The 27,965-nt window shown below is 42.4% G+C and overlaps 1 protein-coding gene across 5 annotated transcripts; it reads right to left on the reverse strand.

The window, feature by feature from the left end:
* On the reverse strand, nt 1–27,945 carry tbc1d4 (TBC1 domain family, member 4). 5 transcript variants are annotated; one of them, XM_070914284.1, is made up of 24 exons: nt 26,936–27,945; nt 20,974–21,102; nt 20,626–20,857; nt 19,663–19,907; nt 18,500–18,589; nt 18,013–18,117; nt 17,743–17,875; nt 17,546–17,637; nt 17,285–17,395; nt 16,752–16,874; nt 16,096–16,155; nt 13,554–13,771; nt 12,921–13,073; nt 10,670–10,827; nt 10,042–10,245; nt 8,955–8,957; nt 8,302–8,463; nt 7,994–8,152; nt 7,552–7,652; nt 7,317–7,460; nt 5,912–6,071; nt 5,571–5,740; nt 3,574–3,750; nt 1–2,847 (listed from the first exon to the last, which is right to left on the reverse strand). In XM_070914284.1, exons 1-24 carry the CDS (start codon nt 27,332–27,334, stop codon nt 2,617–2,619), a joined length of 3,759 nt encoding a protein of 1,252 aa, XP_070770385.1. In that variant the 5' UTR covers nt 27,335–27,945; the 3' UTR covers nt 1–2,616. The 5 variants fall into 5 exon arrangements, with proteins under 5 accessions (XP_070770385.1, XP_070770386.1, XP_070770387.1 ...); XM_070914285.1 differs by having other exon boundaries at nt 20,620–20,857; XM_070914286.1 differs by lacking the exon at nt 8,955–8,957 and having other exon boundaries at nt 20,671–20,857.
* Between the last annotated feature and the right edge of the window lie 20 nt (nt 27,946–27,965).

The following is a 27,965-nucleotide window of genomic DNA, read 5'->3' on the forward strand; positions in this document are numbered from 1 at the left end:
AACAAGGCAAGGTGAAGTTTATTGAAGAATTCATGACAGTTTCTTTGCTTTTGTGTAGCCCTCATGTTGACACAATCGTTCCTAAAAACACAGTCATACAAGCACTATTTAGTAGTCAGGACTCAGAGCACCTGATGTAACATGAAGACCCTTCGTTGACCGAGAGGATGTGCTTAACAAGATATTGACAACATGGTCTCATGTCTCCGATTAATGGAGAATTAAGGCCATCATTAACTTTTGGCACATATGAATAAGATGAGAACGACGAGTAAACAAGTCTGCCAATGTTTTTTTTGTTTTTTTTGAGTGTCAAGTTTTTACTGTCAATATTGGTATCTTTTCAAGCTTTTGTCTTAGTACAAACTTAAAGAATGCTGAAAAAGTGTGGTGACAATCAAAGTTATCACATTCAACGTATAATACATCACAGCATTTTGGATGAATTCATTCATTTTTCATTCATTCATTTTTGAAAAACAAACCACATCTTTGGTTCAATGGTCAATTTATATGATGCACAAATACTGTAGATAAGCTAAATACAGGCAAAGAGAGGCAGGAAAGCTGTGTAGGACTGTATCCTACATATCCTTCAACAGGTTGATCAACAGAAATTAGTTGTTTGATATGTTTCATGTTCTGAAGTATTGAGAGAATCCCTGCTGTTCAGAGGTGATTATTTCTCTATTATTTATGAGTAGTTTGGTGCAAACCTTTACAACGTCACCTCAATTACCACAAGAACGTTTCACCATGACAGGGAACATCAGGCCGGATTTATCAAACTTTATGTGAATTACTGTAGCTCCTGTAACTTAGCAAAAGTAGGCAAGTGCTCTGGGTATATGCAAATACACAGGACTGCTACACATATACATATTGCATTGTATGCCAAAGGATATGTCTGCTTGGGCTAAAGTTTGAGAATACAAACTTTACACTGAGAGACACAAATGTGTCACCACAACTCGTCGCCAAGGACAGGAAGACTGACAGACACTGTTAGTAAGTACTTTTTTCATGATAGACATCACCTTGGTTTCAATGTAAGGGTGTTTTATGAAAGCGGAGTCAAGCCCAGGACTGTTCTGCTTTCAATCAGAACTGCCGATGATGAGTCAGACACGGAGGTGGGATAAAACAAAACAGAGAAGACATCCAGGGACACTCTTTCAACTCATTTGAACTGTCTGCCCGTACACTCAACCAGTTCACCGTACAGCTTGTGTGTATGTGAGTGTGTGTGTGTGTGTGTGTACATACACTGTAGATATTACCCAGTATCAGGAGAGACTTATCCCCACTCAAAAAGAAACTGAATTGTCTTTTAAGTTCTTCTCATTTCCTTTGGGGTCTCTCTACCCACCTGAGCACTTGAGTTTCACTGCAAACATGTGTGACCATCAGCAGAAACCATGCAGCTGCAGATATGTGTTGTCTTGAAATCTTGAGCCAAACAACACTAGCTGCTTGTAGTCCCGCCTCCAAGAACTACAGGAAGAGAGGATGTTGCTAGTTTTGTCAAACCTCAGGCTGACAAAAACAAAAATGTCACACAGACTTTCAGAACAGAAGCATGTGGTGTACATTCAGATCACTCCTCCACCTCAGTCTGTTCTTTGGTGCCTCCTGGGGAGCGTGAACTCTGCCTCAGTGTCTGAACGTGGCGCTAAAACCAGGCAACACCGCGGTCAGTCACACAGGAAACTGAGAAGGCAGACGACCTCACATCCTGCCTGAGTTTTGGAAGAAACACTTCCTCCTTAAAAGCAGCAAGTGCAAGCTCTAAAGATCTCTCACGTGAAGGCAGTGGTGTTGTACTGAGAGATGAGCAGCGAGATACTATATGTCTGCTGAAATTTAAAGCCTAACATGGAAAGACGTGCACCCAGATGTCTCTGTTGTGAAAAACAGAATGTTCTTTGGAGTGAGATTACATTCACAGAAATTTCAAGTGAAAAAAAGGAAATAACAAAGCAATGTGATTACTCTGAGGCAGAGTCACAGACACAAGTTCAAAAACAACAAAAACAATGGGGTATCAACTCCAGGATCATACACACTGGTAATGGCTATAAGTTGAACCTGAGGTCCAAAGGACTGTTTGCCAACAAGCACCTTCTGTTCACTGCTTTAGTGGTGCTACTGAGACTGGTAGTAAATACACCAAGGCAGTGTTCAAAAAGATTGCAGAGGCAGACACATTTCTCACCTGTGTCAATCTAGAAAATCCCCCTGTGATTACCCAAAAGATCTGAATAGGGAAGGATGTTGTGCATCTTGATCTCACCTTCAAACTGGCAGTGAAACACATGAGACAGAACAGCAGCTTTGATGCATTGATGGTTATATTAGCAAACAGTCTGTTTGCTAATATAACTGAAACGTCCTCCCACCACTTTATTATATGCTGACAAATGTCACGTAGATGTTTCCCTTACTGTCTGCACGTCTCAAGTCCAGACATCACACATTTACAAAACGCTGCTACTCTTGTGCAGCAGTACAACAATGGCTGTGGGGTTCAGCAGATTTCCGCTGAAGCAGTCTCCATTTGTTCACTTCGGTCTCTGCCTGTGCGTCTGCCCAGAGCAGCCAGCCCCCTGGTTGCCATCAGGGCTTCTTGGCTGTAGTTTTGGCTTTCCCGTTGGGTCCTGTTTTGATCTGGGTCATCTCCACATCTGTCAGGGCGTCAGGGGGAAGGCATGAGCGCATGCGTTCAATGGTCTTCTGGTAAGCTGCCCTCTCCTGCTCCAGAGAGCGAATCATGTGCTTCATTTTGCTCTCCCGAGAGAGGAAGTTCTCCACGCTCGTTTCCAGCGTCTGAATCTTCTGCCGTGCAGCCTGGAGGACACAGTCATTGTACCTCAGCAAATACAGGGTACGATACAAAGCACAGACGCTACAAACTCTGAGAACTCAACTAGAAGTCAGCGCTAGTATGACTTTGTAGCTGGACCATAGCACAAAATCTCAACAAAAGTGCCATCAATTATGACTGTAGTTCATACAGGATCCAGAATGCACATTTAAGTGTAAATCACCTGTTGTCTAAATGTTATCCAACACCGTAGGTGTAAGACTCCAGTCATTTGTCTTTGTCACATCAGAGGTGAGAGCAGCTCAATATCTCTTTGACCCTCATTAATATGAGGACCATCAGGCGTGACTATACCAGTCCTGCTGCACAGACTCACAAACTACTGATCAAAATGTTAAGAGTACTTGGAGAACAATTTGTGTTCAATCCCTTTGTTTTGCTATCATTTCCATTGTGTTTTAACTTGTGTTTTAGTGCCATCTATGGGTGGTCTGAGACACAACTTCTGTGGCTCTCTAAACAAATGTGACAGAGCCGTTCACCAGTCCATCGAAAGAAGACATTTTAAACTGAGCAATAACTTAGATACTTCCCACAATTACACATAAATTCCCCCAATTAGGTATTAAAATAATGAATATGATTACAAATTATATACCAAGCATTTGCAGTTCCTTCCCACTTATGTGGATGAAAGGTCATAATTGAGGAGAGTGGTCTTGTTGCAGAGTGATTCTTCTCTTTCTTACCTGAAGTTTTTCCAGCAGGTCCATGTTCTGTTTCTTTAACTGCACATTCGTCTTTTCTAGTTTGTCGAGCCGGTCAGAATCATCAGGCAGCGGTCCGGCATCTAACATCTCATCCTGCAGGACATGGTACTCCACCTCATATGCGTGCAGCTGCTTGGAGATGTCCATCTCCATTACCTGGCAAACAACACATTGCACAGTGAGACACATGCCATCAACTGACAAGTCATTGTAGTATATCGATACTGTTACAAAACAGTATGGTTCAGCGAGATTATTGTGAGTTTATTGTCAAGAAATCCCATGAAAAGACCAAAACCAACAATGAATTCATCTTACTATCAACTATTGTCTGTCTATTTACTCCTGTTTGAGTAACATTTGCGTGACCAACTTTGAAAGGTTAATATCTTCAGTAGGAACCAATGGCCTTGGGGTTGAGTGCCACATAAAGGCTGGGGACGTTGGAAATTATTGAGACGGATTAACACATGCTGGTTTTGGAAAAATTTCATGAGATGAATATAAATAAGCAACCTTACCCTTTGATGTTAATTTTCTGGGCAACATTTGCACAATTTACTGAAAAATCATGAAAAACTGACTCCAAAAGTTGTACTACTTTTATCAAAAAGTAGACCATTGTGATAAATCTAAAGGGGTTGAAATGGGATTGAAAATCTGTTCTTTGCGACTGTGGCTAAACACATGCAACAGTACTTTTGCCAGGAGGTACTGTAACAGCAAACACAACGAAAGCAATTCTTCTTCTATATACTGTAAGTACACATTAAATCAAAATGCCTTCGTTAGTTGTATTTGCAATTAATCTGAAAATAAAATACACTTTTATTATATGTAGTTTTCATTTGAAATCTCACACACCCAAGTTACATTAGTTTCACATTAAGAAAAGCAACTACAAGTGGAATTGCAAATACTTGAATATAATCTTTTAAAAATCGAGTGAAATGAGAGACTTTAGTTTCAAAGTTTTTTGCAGCTCATTCCATTTGTGAGGAGCATAGTATCTGACGCCAGTTCAGTAGCCATCAGTAGCTCAGTTTGGAAGTGCTGCATTTATGTGAGACCAGAGTGCAAAGTTAATGAGGCAGTTAGTGGAGCCGTATAGATAAACAACATACAATGCAACTCCCTTCTATCGGTTAAGGAGGACCAACCCACCTTGTCACATAAGATGCAATAACGAGTGAGGAATTAATCAGCTGTGATAAAGTGGAGTCAAGAGACTTGAAGGTGGAGGTCGAGGCATGCATATATTCAATAACTGTACAATGGTCTTCCAACTAGCAAGAGAGACGCAGGATTTGTTTTTATACAAAAGACAAATTTTCAAACCTTAAGTTTGCTCGTCAGGTGTTCCACGTGGGTCCTAAAAGCTAGTCTACTATCCAGCCAAGCATTCATAACACTCAACAATTTCAATTTGAGAACACTAAAGCGTATGGGTGGAAACAGTAGGCTGGATTTTCATAAACCTTGACTTTGAGAACAGCATATATTGTTTTGTCAGAACTTAAAACAAGTTTATGTTTGGTCTTTGCTAAGCAGGACAATTTTGAAATCGGATGGAAGTTATTCAAGTCTCTCCTATCACCACCTTTATGTAACAGAATGGCCTGTGTAGCTTTCCAGATTTTCTGTATTTTACCAACATTAAAAATGTGAGCTAAAAGGCACAGAAGGGAAGGATCTAAATTATGTTTGCTTTTAGATTTCTTAGGGTTCAAACTGACCAGTTAACTGTAAACATCACTTTGGTTTGCAGGTCTGAGAGAAAATGCTTTGCCAAAGAGGTGAATATTTGATGAAAACCCTACAGATAGAACGCAAAGCATCAACAACGGTGGTAATATGAATTGTATCAGGCTAATGTGGAGAGCTTAGTCTTAAAAATCTATTCAGTTTAGCTACACTACAAAAGGTCTGGAAACCTGAGACTGTATTTAATGCAATTTTAACTTCCCATTCTGTACCTTCGCAATGGTCTGCTCCATCTGTGTCTGAGTGAGGGCAGGAATTGTAGTTTTCAGATAGTCCACAATGCTCTCAAAGCTGTCACACTCCATTATCTCCCCCTCATGGCTGCTCAGCAGACAGAGGGCCACTTTAAAGATCACCCCGGTCCCTTGTATAAATACAAAATCTGAAAAAAAACACACAGGCACAGTAATAAAACATCAATGCTTTCGACACTTTTCCTTTAAGCTGTAATTATTACAAGGCTATTTAAATTTCATCCACTTTTGAAAATAGTGTTGTGCTGATAAGCATGTGTGTGTGAGCAAACACAGGGGCCATTATTCTAAAAATATACCAAAGATGCGGGACACAAAGCTGAGGGGGAACTGCGAGGCGAAGAGAGTGAGGAACCAAGGCGCCGCGTAGAGGCTCGGGCAGATCTCGTGCTCCTCGAAGTGATTGTACAACTCGCGGTGGTAGTCGTGTAACAGTCTGGAGAGCTGGTACATCTGAATCTGGGATGACGCAGAGAGTGTGCACAGGCATAAACAGGCACATTCAAACAGATAATTCACACACATCAAAACATGCTGTGCTAGAACAAACTGGTATGTCTAGATCTGAGTATCACAGGACAATCTAAGAATTACTAGCTGGCAAATTAACATTTACCCACGCAGCTCCTTAGCAGCTCCTTAGTTTTATCAGTGTTGTTTTAGAGACTTGCTCAGACACGTATCAAGGGCAAGCATTTGATGAGCTGTACTAACTCTATAACAATGTGATCCTGACAAGCCTACAGTGAAATGCACAGCAGACAGAAAGAAGAAGCAGAAGTTAGCTCAAGCTAAAATTAGACGTGTTATCAGTCTTACAATTTCCTGACCGTTACAAAGAAGACAAGTAATACCTTTACCTCCTCGCACTGAACCACTGCACAGAGAAAACAAACTCCTCTTGGCTTTGCTGCCTTTGGATTAGTCTTAAAAGAACAGAACTGCAGTGTAGAGAGAACCAACAGGCCACAGCTTGGCTAAATGGTTACCTGCCGTAGATTAAACATTACCACGCCTGCTGATGCATTCACTTCGGTGAGGTCAGCTGATGTTTAACAAAGCAGGCATGCAGGTGTGGTTTGAACAAGAGGAGGAGACACTTGACTACTGTTTGCCATTGCTAACTAATAACCCACACAAGTCCAGTGTGCTTGATACTCATATACTGTTTCCAATAGGTTGGAAACGTACTGTGCATATACTATAACATTTAAATTAAAAAGTCTTATCATTCAGAATTAAAATGCTCAAATTATTCTGAGCCCAAGTTTTTGTTGAGAGAAAAATGAGACAATCCTGGTGAAAACTGAAGCAGTCTATATGTTTAATCTCAGTGCCCCATGGTCAGATCTGGGGGAGGTGTAGGGGAGTATTAGTATGCATTGTTGTCTATCACAGTGCCTTTTTTGTTACTACCAGTGGGGGACACAAGTTGAAATTCTATTCATAGCGGCTTTAACGTTGAGAGGTTTTTTTTTCCTGCTGTGCCAAATGTACAAGTGAACACCACTTATTTAAACAGTCTGGTAAAAGCTGTAATTTGGCTCTAATTTGACCTTTTTGAAATTGAATGTCGGTGCAACAATGCCTGATGTTGAACCCTAAATTATCTTGCAGGAATTAAATCTAGAAGATTCTGTAGCTAAAGCGTTACCACATAGTAATGACATCCCTCATGTTCTAATCCACCCTCCATGTACTGACCTGCAGAGAGACCATGTCAGGCCTGTACTGCTGCCTGATGCCGAGGTCATACATAAGGAACTTCAGCATGTCAAAAGCCTGTTCTTCGCTCATGTGCAGCAGCAACACTCCAGCCACAAAGCTGATGCCCTGGCAGTAGCCAACCTGTGTGGCACAAGAAAAAGAGCACACATTATGTACTACCAATTTCATGACATCGCAGTCTGGGGAAAGGACACAGGATTACAGTATGTACCTCTGTATCCAGCAGAGAATAGGCTTTCAGGAGGTTGTAGAGGGAAAGCTGCCCCGCGCCCAGTTGGGCTGAGAAGTACTGGTGGTTGGGGAAGGTCCGGCCTGAACAGGGAGACAGAGATAATATTTATGTTCATAGTTTCTGTGAGCTTTCAACACGACAAGAGGAAGGAAGGAAGGAATTTCTTCGAATTTTCTTAGTTTGCCTCCGAATACATAAAACTAAGGAGAATAACAACCAAACTACTACTCCTATGACAACTATTAACAATAATGATGGCTTCTACCTATAGAGCAGCAATCCTAAAATTTCAAACACCTCCTCAACATGCATTATCCTTTATTATCCTGAAATTGTCTCATGCCTAAAATATGAAACGGTCCATGACTTTTCTTTGTTCTCCATCATTGTAGGGACCCTTGTTTTATAACTGGGTGCACACCTAGATCCACCAGAATAGCATGCTGCTGTGCGGTGAGCTGCTTGAGCAGGTCATGGTAGTGGGTGTCCGGGGCCTGCTGACGCTGAGGCAGTCTATGACGCAGCCGGTGCTGATGGGAAAGGAGCAGCCAGACCTCACCACGCCTGCTCTTGGGAACACCTGCACACAAAGATGGAGACTACATATGCTCATGTCTGTATGAAAAATTAGAGATACGCACATATATGAGCATGTCTTCACAACCCCTTTCTCTCAATGTTCTTACACACAAAAACGTAGACACAAACACACACACACACGTCTCTCACCTTGGCAAAGTGTGCGATACATCTCCTCCTTGTCTTGTGGGACTGTCGTTCGGCCTGGGGCTGTCAGTTTTCTCTCCCACAATGCCTGCGCATCTTTGGAGCACTGCCCCACTTCCTGGTAGTTCAGCTTCATCTTGCGGATGTGCAGCTCATCTCTGCTCGCTGCAACACAATAACCAGAATAAAAAGAGATTAAAGAACATATTCAACATCATTTGGTCAAAGAAGTTGCACCAGAAAATCAAGACCAAAGGTGAACAAAAGAGGGCTGTACTTAGAAAAAAGCCCTTCTGTTTTTGCTTTCATAAAACAGAAGGTAGCTGATTAACAGACGTCATATTTGATAGCAAGTGTGGATATAGTCCCTCACACCCTTTGTCACCTGTTACCATGGAAAGCCTAACACGTAAACACAAGCCACAATACCCACATTAACACCAAAGATCCATCTTTATTATGCTGGAGGCTGGAGAAGCTACATCAAGACAGAGGTACAACGGACAAAAAAAAAAAAAAAAAAACACCATAAAGTTTGATCGTCCCTGAACATGCAAACAAAAACACCTGCATTGAATGAAAATAATAATCATCACCCGAAATCATGCAAAACATCTATCTGCCTTGATCCCAAGGGCTCCTGTTATATCACTTACCTTCTATTGAAAATGGTTATTCACAGTTAGGTCCTCAGACCAGCATTGGTGTCATAGTGACAAAGGGAAAGAGATGTGTTGTTATAATATAATATAAAGGCTACACATAGCAGGTGCATCCCAAGGCTAAAACAAATCTCCTCCTTTTCACTTAGAGCAAGATGTCAATGTTACATGCTGTTTTGTTGACACACATTATGGTCTTAGACTTTTGTCATTTACAAGGTGGGGTTGGTTTCATGCCACTTCACTGTAAAGATGCCTTTTTGATAATGAAGTAGCTAATTAACTGTCCCAAATGGCCTCTACTTCCTCTTCACCACTCCACTCCTCCTCTTGCCTGTTAACTTCCTGTTAAGAGTCAAGTGGTTATGAGGGGAGGACAGAAAAAATTGAGTGCTAAAAAAGAAGCTTTTGGATGCACCCTAAATAACCTGAGCCATTAGAGGGCGATATTTCCCAGTGCTGTTACTGTTATTGTTGGTTTTTCCCACATATGCACTTTAACCTACTGAGTGTTTGTTTGAGTATGTTTGTTTATCTGCATGTGTTCATATGTGTGTGTGTTTGTGTATGCAACAGCAAAACATTTTGCACTAAATATAGCTGCGCTCTGGAATATCAAACCAAGATGGCAACATTTGACTTCTCAAAATAAACTGAAATGACAGTGTAGGAGTAGCAAACTCTGAGCCTTCTGCCCCTGTTCATGCTCATAAAGCTTCAGTTAGGAACTACAAGACTTTAAGTGTTAGAGTGTGTGGTGAGGACCGAGTGTGAAACTTTCATGGTCAGTGAGGAAAAGGGACAGGAGTGGAACTTGCCACTGCAAGAAATATCTTAACAATCTTTACAATAAGACCCAGTGTGAGCAGATGTCAACAAGAACAGCCCCATGACAAATTATAAATACCACCAGTGTCTGCAGAGAAACAAATATACTAAACAACAAAGAACACTGAATCATCGAGCAGCAACAAGACCACGGACATCATGTTCTTCAGATTTGTCATTCGTGTGACCAAAGGAAGGATTCGTTCTAGGGCAATTATCATACTTTATGTGCACACTAGTAACTGCAACTCACCCTCCAGTCTCTGGTTCTCCTTTTCCATCCGCAGCAGTAGGATCTGCTGGTGGATCGCAGTCTTCCAGAGGGTCCGGTAGTCAGCCCCCGTCCTCTTAGGCCTCTCCCCAGACAGGGGGTCACCTGCCGGTGGCAACAGACGCCCCAAAGGATCCAGACTTGAGTCCAAGGCATGAGGAGAGAGAGGCAACAGCTCCCTGCCATCTAAAACACAACACCCAAAAACAACAGACAGACAAAGTTAGCATCTAGCTGGTGAAGAAAGTGGAGCATTTAGCAGCTAAAGAGCCTGATATTTCGGGGGTTATTAACGCCCTTTAAAGCTACCTAGAGTCAGCGAAGAAAGACTATGCTGAAGGCAAGAAAACTGGCCATGAGAACAGGTAGGAGGATCACTTTCACAAGCTCCTTTATCAGTGTTTATCTGACAAGGATGAAGTGGGAAAATTCCTCTTTCCTTTCAACCCTCACTGCTTTTCCCATATATGTACAATTTCAGAGTAGTAATTTTCCCCTGTTCCCCCTGCCTTGTACTCATTTCCTATGCACTTGTGGATTATTCAGAGCGTATTCATTGGGCATCATGTTGTGCCTTGCCCGAATTGCTTGAGGGATTCTGTTACCAGACCTGGGTGCTGCATGGATGCAGACGGCTTGTTCATGGGCGAAGCGACCCTCAGGAAGATCTTCTGTCTCCAGGAGACCCTGCGTGGGGTCGGAGGGAGACCTCCACTCACGGAGTCACTGCTGCAGCCAGACAGAGTCCTCTTCCTGCCTTCCCCATTGCTACGAGAGAAGACAGCAGCGTCACAGACACCCGATAAATGAGTCAGCTATCATCTTACACCAACACTCTTTCAGCAGCTTTTACACACACACACACACACACACACACACACACACACACACACACACACACACACACACACACACACACACACACACACACACACACATCTGACCTCTCCACTCAGAAAAGACACAGGAAACATTACACAAGCTTCTCATCAACAAACTGTCTGTGCTGATGAGAAATGGTCAAGATGAACGTTAAACATACTGATGAAAAACATGTACCAGGCATTGACGGATTCCCAGTGTCCATGTTAATAAAGCGGGTGGTGTAGGTCACAATTAGTATGTAAAATGACAGCCACACAAACAGCCACAGCTGAGACGCATGCGTGCTTGTTCGTTTTCTGGAAAAAAAGTTGCATTTGTTAGTGGCGAAGAAAACTTGGTTACTGAGCTGCTGGAGGTATTGAAAAACTTCATGTTGACCGTCTCATGTTACTTATGTTTCACATTTATCGAGTTATAATATCCACGCCTTGAAAGTCACACCGGCTAACACAACAATGCAGACAATGTAGCGAACTTGGCAGGTGCTCAACCAAATCCTAAACAATCAAAATAAAGGGCTTGGTCTTCAGACAGTGAGGGTCTATTCTGCTATTTGTGTTAATGAACACGGTATGTAAAAAAAAAAAAAGGTGGGTGAAATGGAGAGGAGAGCGCAGCCCGGCTTCTCCAAGTAGGAACGTTGTCTCTGTAGCACAACGTAATTCGTACAATAGCAGCAGAATTAAAGAACATTTCTATTTCTATTCTTTTGCAGGTTGGGTTGTTCTACTTAAGTGATTAGAAAGGCTACATTCAACTAGATTTGATTATGTGTCAAGCAAATTACAGGTTATGTTTTTTAATACAACCGTTTTTGCTGGTGAATGAAAATTTTAATTTCAAGCTCTGGATACACATACACACAGACACACATACATACATACATGAATCCTTTTCAAGTCCAAATTATATTTTCTCCCATTAAAGAAACAAGCTTTTTATGTTACTCATTAGGGATCACTTGAATTCTACAGTAGTTAACAACCGTGCTCAGCACACAAGCGCCTGTCTGATCACGTGGACAGTGGAAAAACAGGAAGTGACCTTTATTGAGACAAATGTCACTGATGCCATGATTTTACTCTCACAGCTGTTTACGCATAATCATGCATCAAACATTGCCTCTTCAACAGATTAAAATTCTTCACTTGACATATGACCTCCTATTGTGTTTTCCTGCCAGTAAAGTTATTAAAGAAAGTCAGAGAAAAGACAGCACGTTATCTCACAGGGCAACAGATGAAGCAAACCAGGCTGTGAACATGTTGGCATATTCAGATTTAAATACCCAGCAGGTTGAGGCTTTTCAACAAATTCAGCTCTTATTCATCATCCGGGGTAATGTGTGCTGAAAAAGCTTTTCTTACTCCTTTGGCTGCATTGTCAATGTAAGTGCTCAGAAGATTGGACTGCTGTCAGAGGAGAAAAACATCCTGTGGAAATGCCATTTTACAATGGTCTGCTCCACTGCATCTCATTCATAATGGAAATGTTAACCTTTACTTTCTGCCATCCAGACACCTAGTAGACCCTATCAGGGTAGCACTGCCAGAGAGGATCTAGAGACTGGAAAGGTGATGGCAGAAGTGTGACATGCAGTTAATAAACCCATGTTACATACAGTTTTGCAGTGCAAAACAGCTTCGGATTCACATGCAAATACAACAAGAGAGGGGTGTATCAGCATCCCCTTCTACTTCTGAGAGAAACAGGAAGAGGGTGGGTCCAGCTGCTTAGACGATGGGGAAAAAAAGAAACAGCCGGAAAGTATTTTTACCCATAAAAAGGATAGACAGGAAAAAAGGTAGAAAGATACAGGGACAAAAAAAAAAGCTGGGTGTTAAAAGGTTTGGACAGCCAACATGTACTGCCATCCCAGCAAAGAACAGTTCGTCCCTCCCACCCATCTCATCCCCTTGTCCCTGGTCGGAGCGTTTGGGTCTAAGCAGGGGGGTTTGTCTGAAACCCCCTCTCACCTCTTGAGGCTCCCACTGTCTGCCAGGGAGCTCAGGGAGCCCAGTGAGCCCTGGTAAATGCTTTTCAGGAAAGTGGGAGCGGAGAAGGAGGAGGGGAGGCTGAAGGAGGACTCGCTCTCCGAAACGCTGCGCGTTCTGGAGACAGCCACGGGACTGGGCGAGCCAAACATGAAATGCCCACAAATAAAAAAACAAACACATTACACAAAAGAAAGAGCTTCTGGTCAGAGCACAGAAAAACACTGAGGAACTCATGAAGGATCAAAACAGTGACAGGAAACTCTGATGCTATTGTTCAAGGATAGTGGAGCAGGAGGTGGAGAGATTTAGAACTGATCAAAAGTTCTGCAAATAGATTACATTGTCTGTATGTACATCAAAAGATTAACTCAATATTTAGATAGTGTTAAACTGATTAAAAGAAAAGCAATAGGTTTGGATTTTCTAAGCAAAGTTAGCATTAGCCATATCTTCAAACATAACACAAAAGATTACTGCTATAGAAACATTTTAGTACAAAACTCTTTGCAAAACATCCACTCCTCCAACATTTCTAAAGAGATGCATACTCTGCATTGATCATTCCTTCCTCCCACAAGTTCAAACTAGAGCAGTGACTGAAGTATAAATTACCTGCTCTGCAGTAGTTCTGAGTTAACAGACTGTTGTCTGCGCAGTGGAGCCTGTTTGCTCTGGTTGGCTGGCTGGCCCTCGAAGGAGATGCGCTTCTTCACAGGTGGATGGCTGAAGGTGTGGGCACGCCGACGGAACTGCAGGCCGGCTTCCGGGTCGTCGTCAGGGAAAGCAGGAGGGGAACCTGGAGGGGAGTGACCAGGAGATTCCTCATCCTGCTGAGGAGGACAGAATGTGGAAGGGAGAAAGATGTCAGTGCATATGTAAAACTTTTACAGCAATGTACATTGATGATATTTTATATCTAGATTTTTTAAGCAAGGTTGGATTTTCTGATGAATCTGACTACAACTGAGTAACAGGGTGAAACAATGACAGAATGGTGAATCTAAACACATAATCCAAAAGAAAATCCTCTGCATAGAAAATATTCTGCATAGCTATGTAGGTCAATAACCTGGGTGCAAGCAGGCAAAATTCAGGGTAATAATCATGTCAAATGTCTTTGGAAGTCAAACCACACAGCTTGCAACTCTATATTCCAGAGGCACAGAGCAAAACCAAATAAAACACCACCTCAATTACTCAAGTTACAGTTCTGCACTCACCTAGCCAAAGTAACCCCACAGCAAGACTCGTTCCAGGTTCAACTTTCCACTCAACACTCTTGGAGTCAGCATTGCCTGATGCCTGGCGGTACAACTCCCACATCTATTGTATTCTAATGGGCGATGTCCTGTGACTCACAGCATCACACACTATTGGCAGGGAGGACCTCAGTGGCTCAACTCCACACGAAAACCCTCCAATCCCCTGCCATCATGCTTTTAGAGACCTCCCTCTCCAAGATCTGACATGACAGGAGAAATTCAGCGATATTTGTGTCGCTTCTTTCAAGGGCACTATCTCAAAAGGCCTTTCGCTGCTAATCACATTGCAGATTGCAAAAGGTCTGTTCGTCTGTTGCACACATGTAAATCCTGCAAGATATAACTGTCAGACGACTGGCTTAATTGTGATTTGTAGATTTTAGGAAACACTGTTGGAGATAAAGAGGCTCAGTGGGTCAGACACTTGTGCTGTGTCCTATGACAGGGCAAAGAAGAGGAAGCCAAGACAGGCATGGCTCAGCAGACGCACAACTGCACATCCTGACTTGAATTTCCTGCTTGCCAGGACATCGGCATCCTGACACAATCCCCAGATGACTACTTATTCTCTTAATCACAGGGCAAACAACATTGTTCTGGCCGCATATAACAAAGAGGGGCACAGGTGAGCCTTGAAAGTAAAGACAGCAGATTCTCCTTGTACATACAGAATATACACATACGTAATGATGTCACTCAGTTTTACATACAACACAAGTTGCTTATGAAAATAACATTACTTGCTGGTATGGTTGTCTGTGTCATTGTGAGTATGACTGTTTGGTTTGATTTTTTAAATCTGCAACAGCCAGTATTGATGGATTTGGTGACAGTAGAGATATAGCAGCTTAATAAAATCCCCCATCCCTTGAGGCTGCCACTTGAAGGCTGATGTGAATTATTTCCCTCACTTGGCAGTTCATATTTCCACTAAATCTGACACGACATGATTGATGCAACAGGCAAAGTAAGTGATGTGACAGCTATGCGGAGGATCTATTTTGAATAGCGTCTGTGTGTTTAATACTACAAGCAACACATCCTTAAATGGGAACTCCACCAATTTTACACATCTTTGTCTGTTTATATGTGAAAAGAAGTTGTATGACGCCTTTTGTGGCTTCAGAGGGAGCGATGAAATCTGACAAATTGCCTCGAGTGAAGTCACTTGAGTCAGCTTGGGTCTGAAGACTACACGCTTGAAAATGATAAAAATCTGGGGGTGTGGAGTTAGAAAGAAGTGAGCTGAAATCTGTAGCCCGCTCCTCATCTCTGCTTGAGGCTAGCTGCTCGAGACTGCATTAGCTGCTACTAGCATAACACACTAAAATCTCTTACTGAACTGTTGGATTGTCGAGTTGCATTGTGGGTAATGTAGGCGCCAGGTTTTTAAAAGAAAGAAGTGTGCATGGAATAAAAAAAGACAATAGCTCTGGTTCTTCTGCATTGATTTTGATCCTTTTTCTTCTAAATTGTCCATCGTGAATCTGACAGTGTTACAGGAGTTCAATGCTAAATCAGGGGAGTGCTCTTTTAACTCAATCACGACTGATGGAGAGTCGGGGGAATACATCACACACTCACTCCACATTCTACACAGCAGTAACACAGTGGAGCCAACTACTCCAAATGGTTCACAGATAGCTCTGTAAACACACTCCCTGCTGTAATGTTCCGTCTGTTGTCCAATGCAGCTTCAGCATGAAACTGTTTCCATTCTCTAATGACTGACGGTGGTGAAAGCGAAAGCCTGTTTATCACACTTGCCCTTTTCTGAGGACAGAGCTGGAATATAACATGCTTTTAAAAGCCACTGGATAAAAAGTGAGAATTCCCAGAGTCCCTCAAGTGAAGTTCTGGGAATTCTCGTGCTCCCCCTCAAGGACACTTACCCTTTCAAAACTGCTAATGCTTCCCATGCTTCCCAGACGGCCCCGCATTCGGCTGGCACCCTGGTGATAGAGGTGATTATACAATATTAAATAAGTTCTGAAAAAACAAATAAAAACATATATGCCAAAAACATGTTTACACAATCCTTTTCTTAAAGTGTACCAACTGTCCATGACAAAAAGTGCCATTGGTATTGTCAAGAAGGTAGAAAAAAAAATGACTTGCAATGAATAAGATAATCACAAATGACAAGAAACATAATATATTTCCTGACTTGATAACAAAAGTGACAATGTCACTGTTCAGTTAAGTCTCTGAGACAATAACAGATGGCAGCAGAGGTCTCAGATTGCCTGGATCCCTCTAGTAAGGAATTATTCTGCTGTCTCACTGGCAGATATGGGTCAATCCAAATCCCCTGGATGACACTGACACAGAAACAGCAACTGATACAAAGAGAGAGCAGAGAGACAACTCAAGGTACACAGCCCAGTGGCTATATTCTGTCTGGGGTGGAGAAAGAAGAGACAGGAATAAACTTAGAGAAAGAGAGAAAGAAATGGTAGATAAAATAACAGCAGGAAATTAAATAAAGATAAAGGCGGGGGCAGAAAAGAATACAAGTTATAAAAAAAACATCTCTGCTCAGACACACCCTCGCAAAGATGTTCTCCAGAGAGCTGGTGAGGGAGTTGCGTGCTTTATTCTTGAGAATATCGAGTTTGAAGCGACTGCTGGATGCTGTGCCGTCTCCTGATGATGAGCTGTTTGCTGCATTCTGTCAGAACAATGGAAAGAATAAAAATTTCATCACACATGATGAATAAAATGTGACTGAATGAGACTTTCATTGTGAGCCTTCACTGTAGAAGCACACAGTAGCAAACCGCATGGCTAAGAATAATACTGTAACATACAATCCCTCAGGCTAGATCATGCTTAAGTAATAATCCACAACCCACATACTTTAATGTCATGTTTACCCCTCACAAACTTATGGAATATAACACTGATTCAATTGACAACCAGCTTCGGTCTTTTCTAGGAACATTACGCATCCAGAATGGGAAGTGAGAACTTTACATTTAAGACGGCAGCAAAGAGTTTCAAAACTGAGCTTTAAGCATCAATAGCAGCCACCACAAGGAACTACAATTCCTTTGTAAATGATTTTCTCTAAGTATTTACCTGAGGGGCCTCTCCAATGTGGAGGTGGGACTTTTGTTTGGTTTCACAGAGCTGTCTCAGATGGAGAATCACCAGCTCATTCTCCTCTTGGTCTGACCCGGGCTTCAATCTCTGCGTGGATACACAAACACTCAAAACTTTCAAAGATTGAAAAAAACAAAACAACACTGCTTTGAAGAAGATACAAGATCTGTAAAAATCACCTGTCAGTAATCTTGCAGATAATAAAGTGTGCTTTCTCTAAGCGGAGACAACCCTTACCTGAACTCGCTCAAAAATCTCTGCCTGCTCATTATCAGTCAGCTGGGAGAGATATTTTTGGATGGCTAGCTTTGCTCTGGGTGGGTAGAGACCTGGAAACAGGGGAGGAAATAAGCTGCTCTTTTGTGTTGCATGAATTCTGAGAAACAGACCATGCGCCGATACATTCAGGAGTCAAGCAAGAGAGATGTGCTCACCTTCAATCCGCTCGCAGAGCTTGTGCAGGTCATGCATGGGACAGGCTTCACATAGCTGGATCTCGGTCTTGTTGCTCTGTAAGGCTGCTGCTGTGGTGAAGGCCTGCTTCAGGGTCAGCATCACCTCATCCACCTGACACATAGGGTCAAACGCGGGGACAAGACAAGCATGCATACACACACAAAGGCAACACAGAGAGGTTTGTAGAAATTAAAATAAAATAAATAAAAGCTGAAGTCATTTTAATTGACATGTCTTGTGTGACTCACCAGGGACTCGCTGGCACACTGGAAAACATAGCAAACATACTGACTGGGACCAGCTTCTGATGGGTCCCGACAGATGAATCCAAAATGGTCGGACTGCTTGATACCCTGCGTTAAAGTCAAGACAAACAGGAAACTAGAATAAATCACAATACTTTTGGATCTTTGGATTCAGTCCAGCAATACAAATGATAAAACTGCAACCACAATGTCCCCTTTGCTCACACTAGACAGTGTATTATCTTGTCTATTTAAAGAAATGGGCACTGTACAGTAAAAAAATATATATTTCTACATCACTGAGAAAGATGTCATTTGTAATTAAATTACGGATTGAAAATAAAAAGACTGGTGTACTGTAAAGACAGCCAGTAATGCATTAAATGCCCAGAAAAGACTAATAGTCTGAGCTTATTCTCTGGCTGGGTCTGCTGCAGAGACAGAAGAGAGTGGCTTTTAGTGTAAATACAGGAAGTAAAAATAAACCAACCTGACAGCAGGATGAGATATCTTTGAAGTTCTTCTCCAGCACCACTGTTTTACTGTCTGGACTTATGAGGTTTACTTCAAAACGCCCAACCTGTGTAACACATAAGTGTATTGTGGTCAGACAGATTCATGCAAGAACACATACAGATACATAAAAAACTACCCGCACAAAATAATAATACCCTCTTAGTGTTTGTAGATCATGGATATAATTTTAATCTCAGTGTCAAGAATCTCATGACAAGGACTGTGACTATTCTGAGACCCATTCAATGACACACTCGTGCACTCTCAATATCAAGGTCAACAAGTCTGTACCAACGATTTTTCCCATAATTGACTGCTATGTGGAGTATCATATTGGGCGATGTGCTCTAGTTTTTAAAATTAGCTTCATGAGGAAATGGGCATGGTGTGTGAGGAATGGCAGCTGGCTGACTCTGCAGCCCGCATGCTTTTCATAAAGGAGTGACCTTACGTTCACACGGGAGTCGCGCTGCAGTCACAAATCCTACTCAGGAGTTACAGCCTCTTTAGCTGAAGCAGTAACACAGGGCCGAGCTGGTCTGAACATCATAACTGCCAGCCACGTGCACATAAAAAATGATTTGCAGTAGCAAGAGGCTCAGAGGCCGGACTGAATGCAGAGAGGGTGACAAACAATGATTAACGGCGCGAAGCAAGCAAGCATTTGGTTTTCTGGTGTGACAGATGGAATCAAGTTCTTCAAGACAAATTATGACTTGGCAGTACTGAGTGAACAAAACAACATCCATCCATCTCATTGACAAAGGGAGTATATTTGGAGTTCTACCCATAAACCTAACATCCCCTACAATGTTGGAATAAATCCAAAGAGCATAAAATATGACTACAACTGTACATTGTATGTTGTCCCTCTATACCACAATCACACATAGTAGTCATTCATTTCAGTACACTGCGAATTACTGTAATTCATATATAATAGATGCCTTGGTCCTGACCGGGCACTTGAGTGCATACTAAGCCACAGGTTTCAATGAGAGAGCATTGCCGTTATGATAAAGCTCCTCAGTGCTGTGTTCTACCAACGGACTGACCATCTACAGTCAGCTGGATATAGAGATAAGAAGCCTCTGAGCTGCTAAGCAACAGCACTTGTCTTTATCAAATTTCCTCTACCTGGAACAGCATGGTACGGTTCTTGTCTGCATCAGACGGCTGAACATGGTTTGGTGCGCTAGAGTGCCTGCGGCGTGTGGGACCCATGATGACGCCTTCCCCCGGCTTCCTCTGCAGACTCCCTGCCAGGCTGCTGCAGCGCGTACGAAACTCCTGAGGCTCCTCAAATCCAGAATCCTCCAGGATGCACTCGGGGAACGCTCCTCGCAGGCTGCTCTGGCTGGCACTGCTTGACAGGCCCTTACCTGAAACACATACAACAAAGACACACGCCGCCGTTTATTTAGATCAACATACCTGACACTTTCAGCCACGATTCTTATTGGTGCACAGGGCCACCACATGGCCGACCAGACAAGTTTGACCATATTATGATATGTTTTTACATTTTCCCTTATCATACTTAAAATATTATATAATACAACAATAATAATAATACAAAATTATAATATATACGAACGAATAATCAACTGGTGAGGATGCTCACTTTTTGCCTGGGACATGTAGGTTTAGCCTCAGTCTTGTAGCACGATATCATAAACGTAGCCATCAAGTTTATATTTAAGATTGTTATTTCATCATCTTCAGCTACTGAAGGGTCAGACAATCTCTCTGAACACAGACGGAAGGACATTGCTGGACACACATGCTTATGTGATAGTCGCAGCTCACTGGATCTCACTCATGCATTAAGCTACGTGTTATCACATCAGCTAGAAATGATACGCCCACTTTTGTCTAACTCTTGTTTCCAAATTTATAAAGAATTTCAAGCAGTAAATCTGCCACCATTATAATTGTAAACTGCAAATGTGTCATGCAAGAATGGACAGCTTGACAGATCTGACTAAAGTTACATTCAGATTCAGTGTTTACCTTTTGTTCTTACTGTAGTTGTGCGCACACACACATTATTTCAATAAAACAATTCATCCTAATCCTCAGTCTGCATGAGGCTCTTACCTCCAGTCATGTCATCCACTCCAGGGCCTTCGGGGTCCTCTATACTCTCATTCAGAACTGAGGAGAGCGGGTCTCCTTCTTCCCCCATGAGGAACTCCACAGGGGCACTCTCCGTGGACCCTCGCTGACCGTTGAGCAATCGCAGGCGTTTGCGCTCGACCTCATGCTGACGAAACTTATGGATGCAGTCATCGATGAGGGTGGACGGAGCCTTTTTGTGCAGAACTGTCACCTGGATTTTTTTTTTTTTTTTTTTTTTTTTTTTTTTTTTTTTAAATTCAGCAGCATTAATTCAACCACCTGATCAAATGAAAACACTTCATATTTGAGGAGTGTATGCATTTCTACCTTGCCGCAGTAAAGCACTTCAAACTTCTGGGAGTTGTAGAAGGCCTCGTCAGCTTCCTGTTTGGGCTTTGTGTCTTCCTTTAGTGCTGATTTGGACACTTGGCGAATGCTACTGATCACCTCAGGGACCTGTAAGAAAGGAGAGTAGAATGACGGGATATGATGAATAGGAAGATATTAACAAGGAATACCACAACAAAAGAGAAAGGGAAGTGAGCTAGAAGCAAACACCAGAGGAGGTTTTTCTCTGCAGCTCCTCCTACAACTGGACAACATGAGAATAACATAACTCAACACAACTGAGACAGACACAATGAATTGCAATAACCCTATTACCTCATTTCATCTTAAATTCAATCTAAAAATTGCTTAAATAACAACAACAAAAATAAAAATGAAAAAGTTAAAATATAAAGCCCAAATAAAATAATCTCCACCCCTTGCAGTGATTGATCCATCACAGCATATCAATGCAGGTGTTTTGGATATAAATGTAAACTCAACGCACAAACAGAAGTCAACACAGAACAAGTCAAACTATGTTTAGACAGTTCATCCAAGAACTGGTTTTGATGAACAAAAAACATGAACTGACTTCATGTCGTGACTTTGAATAACTCAAGGCGAGTGAGCAACAGGCCGACCAAACGCTACATTGCTAACAGAAGTAGGCAAGGAGCCAGGAAAACACCCATACTCTATGGGACAGAAGACAAAACAGAGGGCTGGAAGAAATCAGAGACTTGAAGGTCACAGAGCCCGTTGCTGCTCCTTGTTCAACACCTGCAGGAACGGCTAGTGCCATTGAAGCAGGAAATCCGTTTCAGTAACTTGCATCCAGGAAAAAAAACAAACAAGTCAAGACAAAATGTAAGTCTTTCAATGCACACTCTTAAGCAATACTTGGGAATCCATCCCTCAGTCTTGAGACACATTTACAGTTGAGATTACAATAATTTTGGCAGACACAACAGGACTGACAGCCTCTGAGTTCCAGCTCTCTAAAAAGAGAGAGTTCTTGAACCAGGGCCACAGCCAAGGTCAGCCAAACACAGTGTTTAAGACAACAATGAGCGCTAAAACAAACAGTGGCCCCGCACACTGCACACATCTCCTATCGTATCCGATAAGAAGTTGCGTACTGACTGTTGAGCAAATACATTTATTATGTAGACTCAAGAGGGAAGTTATGTAACAAAATACATCAGTCTTCCTTCAGAGGTGTGACCAGGGCAACAGGATAGAAGTGGGAGGGCAGGCAAACAGGAAAGGAAGGATTGTCAATAAAATAAATGAAAGCCACTTAATGTATGAGACACAGAGATCAAATACTTGTCTGCCATATTGCTGCTGTGGCTACATGAGCTATTTTAAAGTCCCATTTCCAAGTGCCTGCCTTCCCAAGGGCTGAGCTGTGCGTGGCTGGTGACAGAGGGCTGTATTGAGATGAGGAAGAGGGCAGGTGGTGGGGGTGGTGTGTGGTTGGTCATACATACTCAGCCATCTCTTCACTCAAACAATTCTCTGGCCTGTGTAATTGATTTTTCCAACTGTTAGAAGAAGACTTTTAAAGAATCTTTAACAGCAAACGTCAAGGTGCGTAGACCCATGTCTTAGCATAAATATAGGCACAAAATAACCTGAAACACGTCATCAAAATGTACTAAGAGTGAATAAACAGTATGTGAAATCAAACTGGCTACCTTTGTGGGGAAAAAGCAGTGCTGACACTACAAGGTCAAGGTAACTCAGAGGCCTTGGTGGCTGAGAATCACAGCTGTGATGTCTGGTCTGACACACAATCAGGCCTGTGTACTGCAACACCTTGAACGGAGGAAAAAATGACTGCGCTGTCTTAACATTTAAAGGAACTGCTGGATTATACATGAGTAAGATGACGCCACAGCACCATTTGATCTGATTAATTATTTGTAGTCAACCCAATACAGAGCCAGTAAAGGTGCTCATTCCTTGCGTGGAGGCAGGCACAGACAGGCAGAGAGCTGTTAGGGAATGGAGGAAAGCTGTGTGTTTTCCCCACTGGAAATCTGTTCAAACATAGCCTCCCACTCCAAGCTGATTTTTACATCTAACCTTCACCCATCATTGCCTGGCTTTATCAAACAATATCGGTGACAGTGGTTGTGATCCAAAGCCTGTCTACATGAACACCAGCAGCTTTAGAGCTTAGGAGAAAACAAACACGAGGATTGTCCCCTCTGAGCTGGTAGAGTCCTGAGCGCTCTCAGTGCATGGCTCATGTAATGTCAAACCTCCCAACAATAGGCCCTACTAACATCTGATCAAACAGTAGATGGCACATAGTTCTGTTGCACTTATCGGCACCATTTACCTAAACCACCAAGAAGCAGTGAGGACCCCACACACTCGCAATTAGGCCTAATTAGACTTCTTTCAGGAGACACACAGGTTATCATTGTGTCAATACAAGATAAGGATGGAAACAGACAGAGACGGAGGCATGGAAGATAATTCACCCTGTCAAAGCATTCAAAGATTACACACGTGTAAAAGTAAAAGTAATCAATGTAAGTTTTTACAAGGTTACTCAAAATAAATAAAAGACAAGAACATCCACTTCCAATCTTAAAGTGTAAACCTGGACAAGTACTGTTGCTTTAGTAAACATATGTGTCTTTGTGTGGCTAAAGCTCTCCATGAATTGGTCCTGAAGGCTTACTGTTGTCACGTGTTTGTAGCTGCACCACAATACAGCTATGACGTCCTCCCAGTGCTTTTCCATCTGCCTGAGGACAAACTGCACTCGGTAGTTTAACAAAGTTCATGTCCCAACTCACAACAAAGCAAGACAAAGGCTATGTCACCCTAACATGGGGCAAGAAGCTCATATCATAACAGAAAATCACTATGTGTCAGGGTGGCAGTTAAATGAGGAGGCTATTTCTTTCCTTTTACTTTTCATCCCTCGGCTTTTTTGCATCAAATAATATGTGATTTTTCCATGGAGGATCCATGTTAAAAAAATTATTTAAATTTCACAATCAAACAGGAACTTGCTTGATCCTATGTTTTGCACTGTCAAACCAATGTACTGTACAGCTAAAAAGGGAATCAACTGCAAATAATGGAGGCAGTAGACTGTGACCATGTTTACTGTAAAGGCATGCAATATTTTCAGGCATGCAGAGCTACTTTAACAATGTGTTGTATCCTTACTTGTATGCAACACGTGTTAACATATGAATGAACTCAATTTGTCTCCAATGCAATGCTAACAGGGCAGATTAAGCATTTAATCATCTCTCATGACAACCAGATAAGAATCTATGGTTTCTCATTTTGCAAGAAATGTGATCATGTTAAAAACCACCTCACCTGGCTTGGCTAACCAAAGCTAACACAGGTGTGACTCAAAAAGCTTGTTAACGCTTCTCAATAGCAGAGAATGGAAAAAGTTATGTCTGTTTTTTGTTTTTTTCCATAATACCGATGGAGATCCAAAAAGTCTGCATTTTGAAATAAGCCCTCGGGTAAAGTTGGTAAATAGACAACACAAACTTTTCATCCCAACTTGGTTTTATGACTGTTTGAAGTTTCCTAAATACTGATTTAGCCTTTTAAAGCGGAGTCAAGTATGTCACTCTTGCCCTGACTTGGCTCATGAGTGTGTCCCACTGTCACTACGTTGTCACCGGATGATGAACAGCACCCACAAGACAGGAGAGGGTCACCCAGTGAGAGTCTCTACTGTGGTCCTGTTCCAAGTCAGAGCAGAGGTAGAAAACACACGGTGGTTTACACTGTGCAGGCTCGGACTCTCTATTGGTGACTTGATAATGGCACAATGGAGTCGAGTTGAGTCAGTGGTAAATGTGTGCAAGCTGTCATGGGAGTCTCGTTGAGGACGTAAATGAGTAACGTAAGTAATGAGACTCTGAGCCGAGTAAAATGTTACAGTTAAACTCTAAATGACAGTGTTTGTTTAACTCGTTTGATATTCTTCTGGAAAAATACTATGTATAGCCTGTTGTCATGGATACACCAATCAAGAGTCCAGAGATGACTGAGTGAACCTTAAAATGCCGGAGAGGCTGCACCTTATGCATAATCGATTACGGCTGAAGTTGTATTTCAAGTCAAGGAAGTCAAACTTGATTCTAAGCATCCAACCTTTCAAACAAAAGGAACACACACAATTGAAAACAGATAGTGTTAGCATGTTAAACGCGCATACAAAATTGAATGAACTGTACTTGAGCTTCTCGGTTCTCCAAGACATCACAAGTGTCATTTCGTTTTAACCTTTCACATCATATTGATAGAAGCCAGGGGTCTTTCCTCGGGTGTTACACAACGTACCCTTGTCATACAGCTAAGAATAGATTTTGAAAACATGCCTGTCACTAAAAAACAAAGCAAAGAGTTATCATGTCTTCAAACTCAGTTGGGACAAAGAAAACATCCACAGTTGCACAATGAGAATAAGAACGCCTGTATTATAAACAGGATACCTGTGAAATAATCAAATCATTAACAGTGACTGCAGCAGGGTGTTGTACATGGCAGCAATGTACTGGTAGAATAACCCATGCATTCCACATGGTCCACCTTGCACATGCTGCTAGCTTGCTGGCTGCCAAACCAGTTTTTGTTGCGTAATAACACTAAATGAAGTATGTTCAAGATGCCTCTCTGACTGCTGCAAACATTCGGATCCCAGGAGAGAGGCCAGGCACCTCGAAAGTGCATCTGCCTGGAACTTGTTGCCTCTTCTGCTCTCTGCTTTCACCAGCAGACAAACAGCCTGTCCGGCCAGCACATAGCACAGGAAACGTGATACAACGCATGCATATCTGAGATCAATGCAGAATGTGAGCATGACTGGATGTCTGTTTGTGGACATTATTTGTGAAGGTTTCCTTGTTCATTTGGGGAAACAAGAATAACGTGGACAAGTGTAAGACTTCAGCTTGTCTTACAGCAGGTGAAGAATCATGTTGACACAACCCTAAACCACATGATTCATAATATAGACACAAAAAAAAGACACGTATTAAGCACTTATTCTAACCACAAACTCTCGCTCACACGCAAACACACACGCAGACACACACGTCAGTGCCACTGGGGTGAGCTCTTGAGCACAGTGCCTTACACACAGTATGACCTAAACTGCATTTCAGCAAAGACCAAAAAAAACATGACTGCACATTGATTTTCAAACACTGACTCGCACGTTCCTGATTTTAGACTGTTTACCACATTTCGGTTTATTACTCAAGAGTGGCATGCTGATCAGCATGTAAATGTGCTGACTCGATATTGTGCCTATTCAGTTGTTGTCACACTACAGTCACCAGAGAGATGTCTGATCCCCTAGAGGGGAAAGCACAGAGATGGATTAACTTTGCCAAAAAATCCAGGGTGCTCTGTTTATCATTCCCACCGACCGGTGGCCTAAATACTTAATACCAAAGCAAACATGTTTTGGACCATTGACTAATCTACTCTGTGTGTGTTTGAAATTAAATGACATAGCTATCACCTCAAGGAGATTTCAATTCAGGCTTTGCAGGACATTCCTTTGTCTTCTGTTTACACTTAAAGCCAGACTCAGTCCATCATAACATGTAAATAAGTGGGTCTCACTGTACATCAGGACATCAAAGAAGATTTACAGTAACATTTTAATCTCTTTGGAATATTATGCAAACAGTAGAGAGAGAGAGAGAGAGATTGGTATTGTTTAAACTGGACATTTGATGTCACTGAAGACTTTGGGTCTTCTTAAATGCTGAATATATATTCCATATAAACAATATTTGAGTGATAACACTACTAATCCCCTAATTACCTTTTGATCTGCATTTTCTTAGTCTACTGTTCTTTATAATGCTCTTAGGTGTGCTTCTCTCTTGTCCCTGGTATAATTGCTGTTGTGACATGTGCAAAGGTGTGTTTGACACTTGGACAGGCCTACCTGGTTGGGGTCGCAGGCCTTAAAGACGTGACAGGACATCTCGGACTCGGGGTTGTCAGGCTGGCCCCGCAGGAGATAGGCAAAATAGGTGAGGTCATTGCTGTTGTGAATGAAGCGAGAGATGAGCTGTGCTTTGTGTTCGAATATGAAGACTGAGGAGTTGTTGCTGTTGGAGGGGACACATCGGACGAAGGGGGGGTTGAGGATCAGCTGAACTTCTCTCGGCTGCACCACGGGGCCGAAGTCGCCCCTCTCGGTCCTCCTGCGGATCTCAGCCACCAGCCACGGCAGCATGGGCAGGGTGGTCCGCCTGTCCAGCGAGGACCAGCCGATGTAAGTCAGGGCGAACCCCCGGTCTAACTTCGGAGGACTGTTCTCCCTCTCATCCTGATCCTCCATGTCGACCCAGCACAGTTTCGGCCGAAGCTCGTTGACAGCGATGTGGGACTAAAGATTACTTTCAAAAATGATGCCGATGTACCATCACCTGCAACCAAGGCCAGGCGTAGTTGTGGTTAGTTTGCAACAGTTTCCATGTCCACATCCATAGTGAAAGTTCATCCAACAAAGCGATTAGCTACATGCACGACATGTGCTCACCCTGTCGATCAGCTGCAACACTCCATGTTATCCAAATGTCTCAAAAATCTCTCCGATGGACAGTTTTCCTGAAATTATTTCAAGTAAACTCACTTATATGGTCATGTACTTGCAGCTGGCTGTTCCTCCACTGTTTGCATGGGCAGCGAGTCAAACGCTGAACAGTCCTGCACTGTACTGTCCCAACCAAGCTTGCTTGCTTGCTAAAACGTGGCTTTGGATGGCTCCTGTGTAAACACAAGTCGCACTGAGAAATCAGATTTCTTTGACGCGCTGTGCGTTGCTCCTGAGCTCATAGCGGGGCGGCGCATTAATATAGTCCCAGCCCTAGAATCCTGTTACATGTCAATTTAGCAGGCGCGGTCGCATTTTTCTTTCTCAGCGGTCTATAACATACATATATTGATGCCTGTTTATCGCCTTTTAATGC

This window comes from Enoplosus armatus, chromosome 11 (genome assembly GCF_043641665.1).
Source record: "Enoplosus armatus isolate fEnoArm2 chromosome 11, fEnoArm2.hap1, whole genome shotgun sequence".
Lineage (NCBI taxonomy): Eukaryota > Metazoa > Chordata > Actinopteri > Centrarchiformes > Enoplosidae > Enoplosus > Enoplosus armatus.